General features: G+C 28.4%; 1 protein-coding gene across 3 annotated transcripts; it reads left to right on the top strand.

Annotated features, from left to right (window-relative positions):
* Positions 1-3,640: 3,640 nt before the first annotated feature.
* Positions 3,641-13,952, top strand: LOC149882739 (GPI-anchor transamidase component PIGU-like). 3 transcript variants are annotated; one of them, XM_090065726.1, is made up of 13 exons: positions 3,641-4,059; positions 4,253-4,317; positions 4,867-4,929; positions 5,980-6,042; positions 7,747-7,850; positions 7,981-8,081; positions 8,343-8,440; positions 8,602-8,732; positions 9,137-9,280; positions 9,406-9,530; positions 9,618-9,760; positions 9,961-10,084; positions 13,756-13,952. In XM_090065726.1, exons 1-12 carry the CDS (start codon positions 3,933-3,935, stop codon positions 10,072-10,074), a joined length of 1,278 nt encoding a protein of 425 aa, XP_089921852.1. In that variant the 5' UTR covers positions 3,641-3,932; the 3' UTR covers positions 10,075-10,084; positions 13,756-13,952. The 3 variants fall into 3 exon arrangements, 2 of the variants coding, with proteins under 2 accessions (XP_089921852.1, XP_089921853.1); XM_090065727.1 differs by lacking the exon at positions 13,756-13,952 and adding an exon at positions 12,620-12,774 and having other exon boundaries at positions 3,642-4,059; XR_016444697.1 differs by having other exon boundaries at positions 3,645-4,059; positions 9,137-9,240.
* The last annotated feature ends 328 nt before the right edge of the window (positions 13,953-14,280 follow it).

Raw genomic sequence — 14,280 nt, 5'->3', positions numbered from 1 at the left:
TTTGGTCTACCTAAGAAACATCGACGAAAGTCGGCTGAAATCCCCTTTAACCCAACTTTTTGAAAAATAAGCAACTTTCTGATTTATTTTCATTGTTATTACTATTAGCTTGTTATTTGTGTATTATTTTTTCTTATAATTTTCTTACAAGTTTTTTAGTGGTATGTTGCTAAGTTAGTCCAAACAATAGTAGGATATCCTATTATTAGTATAGATTTAGAAAGCTTTGGCTGTTATTTGCAATTGTTTTATTGCAAATTTTGAAAAAGTAAAAAGAATATTGTTATCTAATAGATAAATAGGTTACAGATGTTAGAATTTAATTATGTTTTACTTGTTAAAAGTCATCAGCTTCTCGGCCTAATGGTTAACATCAAGTGTAGTACTATAAACCTCATCCGAAAAATTGATGCATCCAATGTGGCGAATCAATGCGGTGGGCCGCTGGTACTCGATCATACAGCTGCTAAAGTTGGCCAGAGGATCTGGGTATTATTCGATTTGTTCGTTTTTTCGTTCGTTTTCGAACAGCCGGAGGCCTCAAGGCAGATCCATCATGGTGATAGACTATCTGTCGCCAAGACGTTAGACAGGGTGACGTAGGCAAGCGTCAAACATCCCACCATTCGCTTCGGCATTTTAGCCGGATAGAAGTAAAACAAAATTAAAAAAAAAGTCATCAGTTGCTGATTACCCTCGCATCATTATATTTCTTTTTTGTTAAGTGTTCAGCTGCATATAACTATCCAGTGTTTTTAAATGATTTTTTAAAATTAGATATTTACTTTTTTAGGTTTACAGCATTATTGTTGTTTTACATTAAAACATAACTTTTGCATTATTTTTTTTAAGGTCATAACAAAACTACCATCTAAACTCCCGGTGCAAGTTCAAAACAACATAAATATTCCGACTTCCGACTCCTGAGCGGGTTCTGTAAAAACGACTACCGACAACCAATTTTTTGTGATAAAAACCAGATGATGTACAAATACGGAAAAAAAAGTCAAAAAACTTGAAATGAAACAGGTGATATTAAACTTTATGTTTAATGTAGTTATTTAATTAGTGATATGTCTTCGAAAATTAAAGGTTTACAAGAATAGTTTACTACCTTACCTCTATTAACCAAGCATAGGTAAACAAGTCTGATATTAACCTAGCATAAGCATATTAGTCCGATATTTTTATTTTACACAGATCGTTGATGTAAGTTCAAAATTAAATTTGTCGAATGAAATTGGAGTGGTAAAGAAAAAGGATTTATAATCTACCTAGATTATTTTATCTAACAATCTATTCTTTTTTTTTTTTTTTTTTATCATTGTTTTATTTAAAAAATTTTTGTCATTATGGTTAATTTTTCTTTTCTAGTAGTTCATGAATATAAGTAAAATTTTGTACAATATATCTAGAAAACTATACTTGCCATCTAAGCTTAAAATCATAAAAAAATGTTTGGAAATTGAATGCTAAAATACATCCCAATCAACAGTGGCCTATGATTATCTCAGAAAGATTTTTACATTTAACTTTAACTTATAGTTTGGCTCCCCCAAGACAGGTGCTTTTTTTTGAAAGACTCAGAAACCAAATAAAAGCTGAAAGAAAGAAAAATTCAGAACGTTAATTTTAAGTCAATCACTGATAGAATTTTCAAAAAAACAACTGCCTGTAAAGGTACAAGATAATAAAACAGTCAGTAATGTCAAGGAGAACATTAATCAAATTTTAACTAAAAAAGGTCATAATTCCTTGACATTTCCTGCTCAGGTTTTAATGATTTTTTTCTTTATGTAAGTCAATAAAAGTTGTAGATAAAGAGTTTCAATTTAAGATGGGCGTTTATATAGTCAAGTTATATAGGTATCAATATCTAAAGTAATAATCTAGTAATATTTATTATTTTGCTAAAAAAAGCATAAGTTAAGCCCACTAAACTTTTAAATAATTAGTCAAGTGCAAAATTAAAACAAGTTTTTTTAAATATGATTAAAAAATTCATCATTTTCTGCATATATATTGAGTTGATGCATAATTTTTTTAATAAATTTTATTTAAAAAAAAACAATAAAAGTATTTAAAAAATAGATGTCTTTATAATTACTCCAGAAAAAAATCATCATCAACTTCTCGAACTGCTTGGCTGACGGTCAATCTCATGGATAAAGAAGTCACGTTTCTTGGGTGCAAACCATGCTTTGATATCGGTTACAACTCATCCAAATTGTCGTAAATTTTGTTCGTATGCCAGTTTTTCAACGAACAATTAACGTGCTAAACTGTGAAAGCTGACAGCGTATGTGGGAGCAGCTCCCCTTCCTTATTGGCAATCGGTACAATGACGCGACATTCAACATGAGGACGGGCATTATCGTGATAGAAGACAATATGGTTCTTGTTCGTGGCCGCCATAGTTAATGTTAAACTGCCACTTACCATTTTTCTCCATAAATCGCTGCTGTGTCTCTGATGCTCATCTTCGTCATTTCACTAATAACAGGTGTCTCGATGCTCATCGTCGTCATTTCACCAATAACAATTGGTAATTTTGGAAAAACACCAGAGGACTCGCAAACATTCTTTCTTTTCACGCTTTTGAAGAGTAGCTATGATTGTAACAAATCGGTAAAAATGTGGAACTCATCCAACCAATTTCCTTACCTTTCCGAGCTTATCGAGACGACGAATGATTGTGTATTGTTTGTCATTGGAGTTATGGGCTAGCATTTTTATTGTCAAGCGTTTGTCCTCTTCCACAGCCGCTAGAAGGACCTGGTCGTCAAATCCAATGGTCGTTCTCTTCCTTCTACATCTGTTTGCGAAATCGCAAACGTTGCAGATGTAGAAGGAAGGAACTCCACCACACGAAGAGTTCGTTGAGATCGTGAACTGACTCGGCCGCTCTCCAACTGGTAAAAGTGGTAACACGTGTTATGGCAAATATGAGTATGGTTTTTAACACGCATTTTTATTGAATACAACAAATAGAGAATATTATTTATAAACCACACATTTAAACACCAGCGAAAAAAGCCGTAATAATTATGCATTAACCGAATTTTTTAATTAGTCCAACTATATGTTTTAAATTTGAAAAGTAAAATAAAATTGCAACGTAAATAGTGTATAGTTAGAAAAATCCTCAATTTCTCAAAATCAGTTTGGTTGGATTTAGCGCTTTTTGCAAGTGGGGTCTTAATTTCGACATTCTTAAACAAACAAGTAAACAAACAAGTCGTAAAGGACAGCTCTCGGACTTTTTGATTACAGAATTTTAGAAAACATTTTTTATTTGATATAGTGAAAGTTGGTATATAATGAAGAAATCTTGTAACTTATTTCATAACTTATTAAATCTTATAAATTATTTTGTAACTAGTTTTGTCCAACTGAAAATACTATAATTCATGTATTAACTTTATTTTTTTTCTTAAAACGTAATAAGGTAATAAACAATTGCATTTTGGTATAACCTTAAAATATAGATAAAGTAGTTTTTCTAAATTTTTTTTGCGAAAGACTACGAATTAAAAAATGAACTAGGGCGCTCTTCTGCGTTAATTGATAATGATTTTTATTTTAGATGAATAGGTATCTTTTCTAATTTTTAAATACAATTTTTAAAAAGTTTAAAAAAAAGAAGGGGGGGGGGGGTCCAAAAGTAGAGAAGCGCCGACAAGTTTTGTGAAACAAAAGCTAATTTCTGTTAGAAATTCTCTAAGAAACTAGTGGGTTAATAAGTTAGTATTAACAACATTCGATCAAATCCTATAAAATTTTAATTTTGCCAAATTTGTGGCTTCTCAATACTTCAATAAGGGTACTAAAAACCAATTGTTAATGGAACCAAAAACGCTATATAAAGATTCAAACAACGAACTCTAAATTTTATTATAAAAAAGAGTTAACAATAACAAAGTTGTAACAAAATGTCAAAAGTTTTGACTGTATTCTTGTTTGCTTTATCTCTGCGTTTACTGTTGGTTATTTTTGGATTAAATAAATTTTTAATCAGAAGAGTTGAAGTTTCAAGCCCATTGACTTCATGGTTTCGCAGTGAGTTATTTTTTTAAGTAACTTAATTACTGGAATGTGAGTCAAATAATTTTTAAACTTTAAAAAGTTAGTAGACGACTACACTTTTTATCTCATATAATATTTTATACACTTTAACTTTGACTATACAAGTGTTTTAAGTGTAGTATTGTGTATATTATATACGAATTAAAAAATTTACCATTTTTATTAGCAAATGAGTGCATTGCTTTATCTAACTATGGTATCTCTCCCTATAGCGGTGATATATGTCACCAGGTATATTACAATTTTTTATTTTGTGATGTTATTTCAAAATTATTAATATTTTAATGTTGTAATTTTTAACTACAAAGGAAAGAGAAAATCCTTTTTTGATTTTGAACTCATTTCAGAATTAATTGTATTGATGTAAATTTTTATTTGCTCAATTTACACAAATATTGGATAACTAAAACTTTACATTAAAATTTATACATATAGGTTAACAGTTCATAAATTACAGACAGTTTATCCCAAAATATCAAAATTCTAAAAATATATGCTAGTCCAGTATTCAATCATGTCATCAATTTTAAGAAAGAAAATCTAAGTTTGTTTTTTTTTTAGACATAGATTGCAAATTTATAAAAAATATCACTTATCAGGTGTTAACCTACTACCAAAAATACATTTGTTTGACTCATTTTTTATTATAATAAATATTCTTCAGTTTTCTGATTTAATTCTTTTAGAATAATACATTCATTTTGTTATTCTTTTTCCTAGTAACTAAATGTAAAGATGTTAGTAGTTACATTGTAAACAGTTTGTTTGCTTTATCAATAGCCACCTTTATTGATAAAGCTGTTCAGTAATTTGGGAAGCACAGCTGCACCATATTTATTTATTGTAAGTATTTTATAGAATTTCTGTCTAGGTAAGTATAATGTTTCAATCTTATGTAGCTGTAATCTATTTGTATAGTTCTTTCTTATAATAGATTTATAGTCTTGAAAAAATAAATTGAACGAATCTAAAAAATATTTAATATTATTGGCGAGGAAGTTTATAATCTTTTGGATCCGAAAGAAGCCCTTCCAACAAATGTTAGCTGAGATAAATTCTCAATTTTTGTTCATAAAAGTAAGTTACTCTTGATGAAATAATAATGGTTAAAAAGTCAAAAGAAAGGTTATTCACCCTGCAATACACAATCGAAATCCAATGCGAAAATAAAACTATGAATTTCCTCAATGTTATAATTATGAACCAAAGATTTTAGTTTAAAGTTTACAGGAAAGAAGCCATTACAAGCATTCAAATTAAACCTATATTTGTATAGTTCTTAAAACATGAGTTATCTGAATTGATATTTAAATCTTACCACTGATTTCTTTTAACAAACAGTCTTAAAACTTAATTTAATTATTGAATTATTTAATTGTATTATTCATGTTATTTAGAGTTTTTATTGAAGTTAACGCATTAATATATTTTGTAATTTAACATCATGCAAATGTTTTAAAACAATTGAATTGGAAAGTAACAAAAAGTTCATCAAAAAAAAATTGTCGTGATTTTAAAATATTTTATAATGGCCTCCAAACAGCTTGGATTTAATGTCAATCAGTTAAAAGAAAAAATAAAGGAATGCTGGGATCAAATAACCGCGGATGAATTAAAAAATCTTGTTAAATGCCAAATAGAATTATTGAAGTAATATAAAAAAATGGGGGACAATATATTTATTTTAAATGTTTGATGTCTAACACTTAAAATATATATTCATCCACCAATCCATATATACACGTAAATCCACCAATGTATATAAACATATAAATCAAAATAATACATAATAAAAAACTTATACATAATAAAAGAATTATACATATATTTAATAGATACATTTGCTACTGCATTTATCTAAATAGCTGTTTCTGTTGAGACATTTTTTAATAGATTTTGGATATCTTAACTGGTGCTGTTGTGTTTATTGTTGGAAAACACTTTGTTGTTTCTCAGGTGAGTTTATTAATTGGTTGAATTAGTTTATAAGTTTACTATCTTTAAAAACTAATTTGATGGTTTTAAACTTTTAAAAACTGCTATTACCTTCACTTAGTTTTTCATTAAAAATATACTTTTATATTTCTGACCAATTCTATATATATATACTCTTGTCAAATTGCTTAGCTTCAGATATTGTTCAGATTTCATTTTTAAAATAATTTTAGAAGAATTTAAAAGTGAATATATTTTTTTAATTTTTAGTTGTTTTTTTTTAAGTTTATGTAAAACTGAATACACATATCTGCTATATTTTAAAAGAAACTTTACAAATATATTACAAAAATATTTAAAACATAATATTGAATTATCATTTCCTTGATTCCTTAAAGTTTAAGTTCTGCTAATTAAAATGGTATTAGAAAATAAAATTGACCAAAAGACAGTGTTGCAATATTTTTAATTGGCAGACTTTTTATTGTTTTATTGCAAAAAGTAAAAGATTATTAAATTTGGGAAACTAATAAAGCCTTTATACTTGTTATGCGCATGGAATTCATTTAGCAAAAATAAAAATAACCAAAATTATATGAAACCTTAAAAGAATTAAGACTTAATTGCCCTAATAGAGCATTTGAGTTATCAAAGTATTTAACTTCAGCAATTTAAGACCTGGAAGAAGAAAACCTTAAGATTCAATTCTAAAAATCCTGCAGTTGTTGCTTTAACTAAAAAACATCTCTAACAATTTGTCATAAATTGTTGAACAATGTTTCAAATGAATTAAAATTGAAATTGATAACCACTTTAATTGAGAACCACTTTAACAACTAATTTATTTAAAATAGGAATTAGAACAAGTTAATTAAATGCAGAGTCAAAACATGATCTAGCCAATGATGGTTTAAATAAAATTATGATAATTAAAGAGATTTCAGTTTTTTAGGTAGTGAAATGTACACCTAATTTCGAAACTGTATTTCAGCATTTAAAAACTATTCAGTCTGCAATTGTTACATATTTACAATTTTATAAAATCATTTATAACTATCAGTTATCAACAGCTTCAATGGTCATTATCTGTATGTGAGCTTTAGCGCATATATGCTTCTTGTTTCATCATGAATAAACCTGAAACATTTATAAAACTTACTTTGAAAAATAAGTTACGCAAATGAAATTTACATTAAGAGTAAAAGTAGTTTTTGTTAAAAATGTAATTTAATTTTACATGTCAATGAAAATTAAATTTGACATTTAAAAGTAAGTTAAGTGATTTACTTTTTGATTAAGTAAAAAAAACCTAATATCAACTTTTTTCAAATGTTGAAAGTGAAAGAGCTTTTAATTCTTGCAGTCATCAATTGATCATTTAAACTACTTCTAATTTATAGTTAATTCAGAAGTAGTTAAGACGATAGGACATTTGATGCATAATGCTTTTTAAAGTTTTTTTAAGTTAGTAAAAATGATAAAAATAATAATGTGGTCTTTAAATGATAATGCTTTTAAAATAAAAGTTTGATATTTAGTTTAAAAAAGGTTTTGCCTATTAAAATTCAGAGCTTGTTCCAAAAGCTTAAAATGCGGTTTTGAATAAGTTCAAAAGGTTTTAACAGAAATTATTAAGCTCTAGTTTTTTGTTAATGAAATCTTTTGTTTTAATGAATATTATTAGTCTGTTTATAAACTCTTTTGTTGCGTTAACTTTTAATACAGCTTCAGTATCAAGAAAAAGAGAAAGAAAGTTATGCAAGTGATGTTGCACCTTTAATTTTAAACAAAGATCAAATGAAAGATACAGCTTTAATTGCTATGTCTGTGTAAGTCTTGTTTATAGGAAATGTTTTAAGATAAATGTTATTTAAATTTTACTAGACAAAATTTTTTATGCATATATATTAATCATGTTTTTACTTGATCATTTGTTAAGAAAAAATTTTTTTTTCAAAGCTATTTACTTCATCCTTACTCTATCATAACATGTGCTGCCCAATCAAGTTTAGTAATCAACAATTTATTTTCCATGTTGCTGCTGCTTACACTTGTTAGAGGTGTGTATTTTTGTTGTTTCAAAAATGTTGGAAACTTTCTAAAATGAATAAAACTTTAAATGATAAAAAAGTTGAATAGGAGATTCATAGTTCTAAATTTTAGTTATAGTATATAATAGTTGTATCAATCATAAAATGTCATAAATGCTTGTAAAACATTTATAAAAAAGTCTGTTTAGTGTTAAATATTCTGTAGATAAAATAATTTAACTTTGATGAATCTTTTCCAGTTTTTTTTTTATGTTCTTTTTTTTTTTTCAGGGTTGTGGTTGTTGGGAAGTATTTGTGTTGCACTTTTGACTTATTTTTCATTTTATCCAATTATCTTGTTGGCTCCTTTAATCTTAAATGCATATGATGTGAGTTGTTACATTTGGAACATAAGCTCTTTTCCAAAATAATCTAAAAAATTCTTACTTGAATATTCACATAAAATGTTAAAAAAGTTTTTTACATTCTCGAAATTTATACACAACCATATATTTATTTTCTTTATTTTTTTAAATTTTTTTCCTTTTAGACATCATTTTGCAAAAAGGTTTCTATTTGCAAGTGTTTATTTGGATTTGCAGTGTCATTTGTTTCTTTGTTGACATGCTCTTATATGGTTTATGGTTCATGGGATTTCTTATCATCTGTTTATGGTTTTATGTTAGTTTCTGTTATTTTATTGTTTAAGCTTTGTTAAAAACATCATTTAGTCGCTGAAATAAAATAATAGTAATTTCTACAAAGTCAGCAAAAACCTTCTACCTTATAAATGTCTACTTTCAGCCGATGTAAACATGATTGCTGAATGATATATAAAGTCTTTAAGCAAGAAAACAGATTTATTTTGTTAAGATATAAACAATTTTACATATTTCTATGAGTTAGAACAGTGGTGCTTCACTGATGATCTGATTTCGATTAAACATACTTCAGTTAAGTTATAATCCCAAAAAAAATGTATGATCAAGATTAGTAATTTTGATCATTAGTTTATTATGAGTTACAACTTGAATGGTTTTACTCATTGATTAGTATTTTTTTTTGTTTTGTTTTGTTTGTTCTAGGCTATTTGTTGTTGATCTTACTCCAAATATGGGTTTGAATTGGTACTTTTTCTTGGAAATGTTTGACCATTTCAAGTTGTTTTTTCTCTGCATTTATCAAATGAGTGCGTTCGTTTTTATGATTCCAATAGCAGTAATTTTCAGGTCACTTTGTTTCTGGTGTTTTTTAACGTTTTGATGTTAAAAGTAGAAGTCTGTATTTGGTTATATCATTAATTTATTATAAATGATTCTTTTCTTCTACTCCAATCTTAAAATATTTTTTTTAGAAAATACCCTATATTGATGTGCTATTGTTTATTTTCACTTGTATCATTGTTCAAATCATACCCCAACTTTGGTGATTTATCTGTACCCATGGCTATGCTGCCATTCTGGTGGTACATTTATCGATGTATGTTTTTTGATTGCAACATGCTATCAAAATATTTTTAGTTTTATTGATTTTTTCATAGTTTAGCTTTATTTAATAATTTTTTAGATACTCGTAATGTTTTATTTATTGCTGCAATTTTTATCGTGACATCAGTGCTTGCACCCTGCATGTGGTATTTATGGATATATGCTGGAAGCGGCAACGGCAATTTTTTTTATGCTATCACTCTTCTGTATAATTCAGCTCAGGTAAGAAGAATCCTTCAGTTCGATGCTTTCTATACGTGATTGTTGCACGGGTTTAAAGTATTTATCAAAGTGCAACGCTGAGTACAACATTTAAAAAAAAAAAAAAAAAAAATGTGGTTAACGGTTTTCGATAGTAAAAATTGCAAAAGAAAGTAAATAATTGCTGCAGGATTGTTAAAGATGTTTTATTTCACTTTTAGATATTTTTGACTTCTGACGTTTTATATGCTTTCTTGCGACGTGAATATCACTTATTACACGGGATGAAGCCAATGACAAGTACGGGGCAAGAAGGAGTTGTGATTATGAAATGATTTATTTGAAGTACGCTTTTTGTTTAATCTCGAATTTTTTTTTATCTTTATCATCTCCGTTTTTATTTGAGCTTATTATTATTGATTAGATTTGAAAAGATATTCAAACAAAACAAGTTCAACTTTCGGATTTAATACTTTCTGTACGCAAATTTACTTGCTATCGTTTACTTGCTATCGTTTACTTGCTATCGTTTACTTGCTATCGTTTACTTGCTATCGTTTACTTGCTATTGTTTACTTGCTATCGTTTACTTGCTATCGTTTACTTGCTATCGTTTACTTGCATCGTTTACTTGCTATCGTTTACTTGCTATCGTTTACTTGCTATCGTTTACCTGCTATCGTTTACTTGCTATCGTTTACTTGCTATCGTGGCTTAGATTCAGTCAGTATTCTTTACTGTTGTTAAAAAACTCCAAGTTTTCAGACCAGACATGATATTCTGTGATCGTGTAATAACAATAAGAATTATTAGTACAAACCATTACAAAACAGCTTATGAAAGTTGTGGATCTTACTTACGACCTTAATGTTAACATAATTATATTAACATATGTTAAATGCTTTGACTTTCGGAATAAATATTTACTTTCGAAATAAGTATTAAATATATTGATACCTGAAAGGCAAAAGGCCCTAAGTGACATTTTCAAAATTTTTTAGGAGAGCGAAAAAACTGCGCATCTCTATTCAAAAAGGTTTTATGGAAAATCTATTTCACCTATTTATTAATCTGCCTTTATAACAAGTTGGCAAAAAAAAATCATTTTCACCAAAAATGTCACTTAGGGCCTTTTGTTTTTCAGGTATCGATATATTAAATGTTCACATATAGATAAGCATCGGTGTTTGGTTATTTGGTTTTTAAAGAATGATAAGGGTCAGTTTCCTCTCATCCGTTTAGCTACGGGAACGGGAAAAGGATGTGAAAATTAATCACGTGAGCATGGTCAGTTTGTAATATAATCTTTCTGCAGCTTAGTTTTTCCCATCATATCTGTCTTAGGAAAAAGTTAATTTCAAATCAACTTTTTCCCGTGAAAAAGCAAATAGCGAAACGAGCCGCCAATCACCTTGCTACCATTTTCGAAAAATTAAAACAAATATATTTTATATACCGAGTTATTTTTACATTCAATATTTTTATACCAGTATTAACACACATTTAAAGTAAACAATCTGATACTTCAAAAATAAAAATAGATAAAATTACTAAAAAAAGTATTTATATTTACACACACATACACACAAGCATGCACATATGTGTGTGTGTGTGTGTGTGTGTGTGTGTGTGTGTGTGTGTGTGTGTGTGTGTGTGTGTGTGTGTGTGTGTGTGTGTGTGTGTGTGTGTGTGTGTGTGTGTGTGTGTGTGTGTGTGTGTGTGTGTGTGTGTGTGTGTGTGTGTGTGTGTGTGTGTGTAAATAAATATAATTAATTCCCTCACTGCTTTTGCATCACGAGTATAATTATTTGAGCCTAATGGTTTTTGTAAAAGTGTTATTCCTTGGTAATCCAAAACATTACTTCGCCATTCACTAGCTTGCAAACCATAGGATGTTTCATAATCAACAAATTTTGAAGGGCAATATTTTGATTTAATGGTTCAAACTGACGACTATGCATAAGGTAGTTATGCAAAGCAGTGGCAGCTTTAGTCACGTTAATTACAATACTTTCTTTTGCAAAAATTGGTTTGCGAAAAAATTTTGCATCTTGATACCAAAATACCAAAAGCATTTTCTATTGTTCTTCGTGCCACGTGACAATCTGTAGTTATATATTCTTTCCTTCAAAGATAATATTTCTTTAGGGTGTGGCTTCATTAAATAGTTTTTGAGAGAAAATGCCTCGTCTCCAATTAGAATATATGGCAGTTTTATGCTTGATCCAGTTGGTTCATAAGGTTCTGGGATATGTAATAATTTTGATTCGAAAGCAATTCCCATTTTACTATTTCCGAATACGCCACCATCACTTCCTACCACAATCACCAATGTCAACAGGTGTGAATTCATAATTTGCATCACAAAAAGCCATCAAAACAGTAGATTGAGATTTTTTATAATAAAGTGAAACGAGCCTGATATTGAAAGGGCTTGCATAGCTATGGGTACCACCTATAGCCCCTATGCAGTTGGAGAAGTTACATTTCTTCTCGAACTCGCTTGCTATAGATCTCCATTCATTTTCGCTTTTTTTATAGCTAATATATTCATTAGCCAGCAAAATTGTCTATATAGCAATAAAGGTTTCGTTCATTATTTTTCCTACGGAAGTCGGACTTATTCAAAACATCAGTTAGGTCTATTTTCGCGTCTGAGGAAAGATTTTGTAATCGCCGGTGCAATTAGACTTAACAAATGTTCATTATTTACAGGTGGCATTCTAAAAAGCTTAAAAAAGCATTCGTGATCGAAAAGTTGTATATCTTTTATAAATAAATTAGATGCTCCTTTTGTTTTTTCTTTCTCTAAAAAACTTTCTGACCAACATACTTTTTTTATACTTTGCCTTCTTTGATTTTTTTTTTCCCATCCCGTAGTTAAACGGATGAATGGAAACTGACCCTAACGAATGAAGTTCCAAGTAGACACCGGACTTTGGTTTTTCGATTTTTTACGAATAGTAACAATTAAAATAAAATTTTTTGTAAAAAACTTATTTTAAAAAAATTTAATTTTCTGAAGTTTATTAAAATAGAACTTTTAATGTGTTTAAAACAGCCAGTTTATCGGTGTGACATGTTTACATTCTCACGTAAATTTGTTAAAATTTATTTTAATCGAAGTATATATCGGCTGTAGTCGAATAGCAGCTCTGCGCAATGTCTTGAAACAAAATAAGAAACTTTTCGAGGTATCGCAATTTTTTCTGAAATTCTGTAAATTTGCATGTCGAAATATAAAAATTATTTTAAAGTTATTTTAAATAACTGATACAAATTTTTTTTATTTTAATCGTTATTAATCGTAAAAAATCGAAAAACTAAAGTCCGATGTCGATTTAGAAAGTTGGTATTACCAACTTTCTAAATCATTTGAAAAAAAAAGCGAGTTTTCATTTATATTCTAACTGCAAGGTAATATATCTTCAAGCCAAGAAGTTTTTGATAGAGCCGCACCGTTTAAAAAAACGCTGTTAATTCTTGCGGATTTAAAGACAAATTTGCTTTCATTCAAAACACTCCAAAATGTATTGCAGGATCTCGAAAACGAAACGTAATTTCGTTTGACCCTCCGTATTCAATGAATGTTAGACAAACGTTGCAAAGATATTTTCGGGTTTTATTGATACGTTTTTCTCTAAAGGCCGTAAATTTCATAAACGTAAAGGTTAGATATACCTTCCAAGCATCAAGAAAATTTTTACTGCTCATAATAAAAGTATACTATCTAATACTATTGACTATAATAGTCAATTATGCAATTATGTTTGTAATTTCGTTACGGTTTTATTTTTGTTTTACATTTGATGACTGATGATTGCCTCAAGGCATGAAACATTAAGTACCATACATTGTTGTAATTTCTTCGTTTTATATATATATATATATATATATATATATATATATATATATATATATATATATATATGTGCACACTTCCTACATCTTTATTGATCTTTATTAGATTTTTTTAAATATTGATTAATAAAGCATAATTTTTTATTTTTTTTTAGTGTCTTCTCTACTTACAAGAAATATACATAAAATGAGTTTGAAACTAAAGTCAGCTTTGTTGGTATTTGTTAGCATTTAAAAAACAAAAGAAATCACAAAGCTAACAAACACAGTTCTTTTTTTCTGTTATTTACCAGAATCATGTACGAATATTTTGTTACGTATCTATGAAAAGCATGAAATATGTTCATAAAAATATTTTTTTTATGTGATAAAGTATTAATGAATCATAAATTATAGATCATTACTCAGCCATCGCTTTTGACGCCTGTTACTTGCGTCAGTGTTGAATGTTTAATGTCGTTTTAATTGAACTAAAATGAAAAATGAGAAAAAAGGGACAATGAAACCCAAGATTGCATGGTAACTGTAAGTTAAAACCTGTTAAGTTAATGACACTATCTACTGCTCGTATTATCTTGCAGTATGTCGCAGAGTATGACTGAAACCCCATGTTAATTTTTTAAAAATGAAACCTGGCTAACGAAGTCAATTCTATGGATATTATGCTTCGATTTCTTCGT

The sequence above is a fragment of the Hydra viridissima genome, unplaced genomic scaffold (genome assembly GCF_058129835.1).
Source record: "Hydra viridissima isolate aposymbiotic clone 2 unplaced genomic scaffold, HvirCarnegie_v1 scaffold_10, whole genome shotgun sequence".
Lineage (NCBI taxonomy): Eukaryota > Metazoa > Cnidaria > Hydrozoa > Anthoathecata > Hydridae > Hydra > Hydra viridissima.
The sequence above is the reverse complement of the archived record's forward strand: the minus strand, read 5'-3'. Positions and strand labels throughout refer to the sequence as shown.

What these genes read in the sequence shown, in the direction of transcription:
- LOC149882739 (XM_090065726.1), top strand. Translation starts at nt 3,933, where the DNA reads ATGTCAAAAGTTTTGACTGTATTCTTGTTTGCTTTATCTCTGCGTTTA. An exon ending in GCGGTGATATATGTCACCAG is followed by an intron (nt 4,318 to 4,866) that starts GTATATTACAAT and finishes CTTTATCAATAG; the next exon opens with CCACCTTTATTGATAAAGCT. An exon ending in CTGCACCATATTTATTTATT is followed by an intron (nt 4,930 to 5,979) that starts GTAAGTATTTTA and finishes ATTTTTTAATAG; the next exon opens with ATTTTGGATATCTTAACTGG.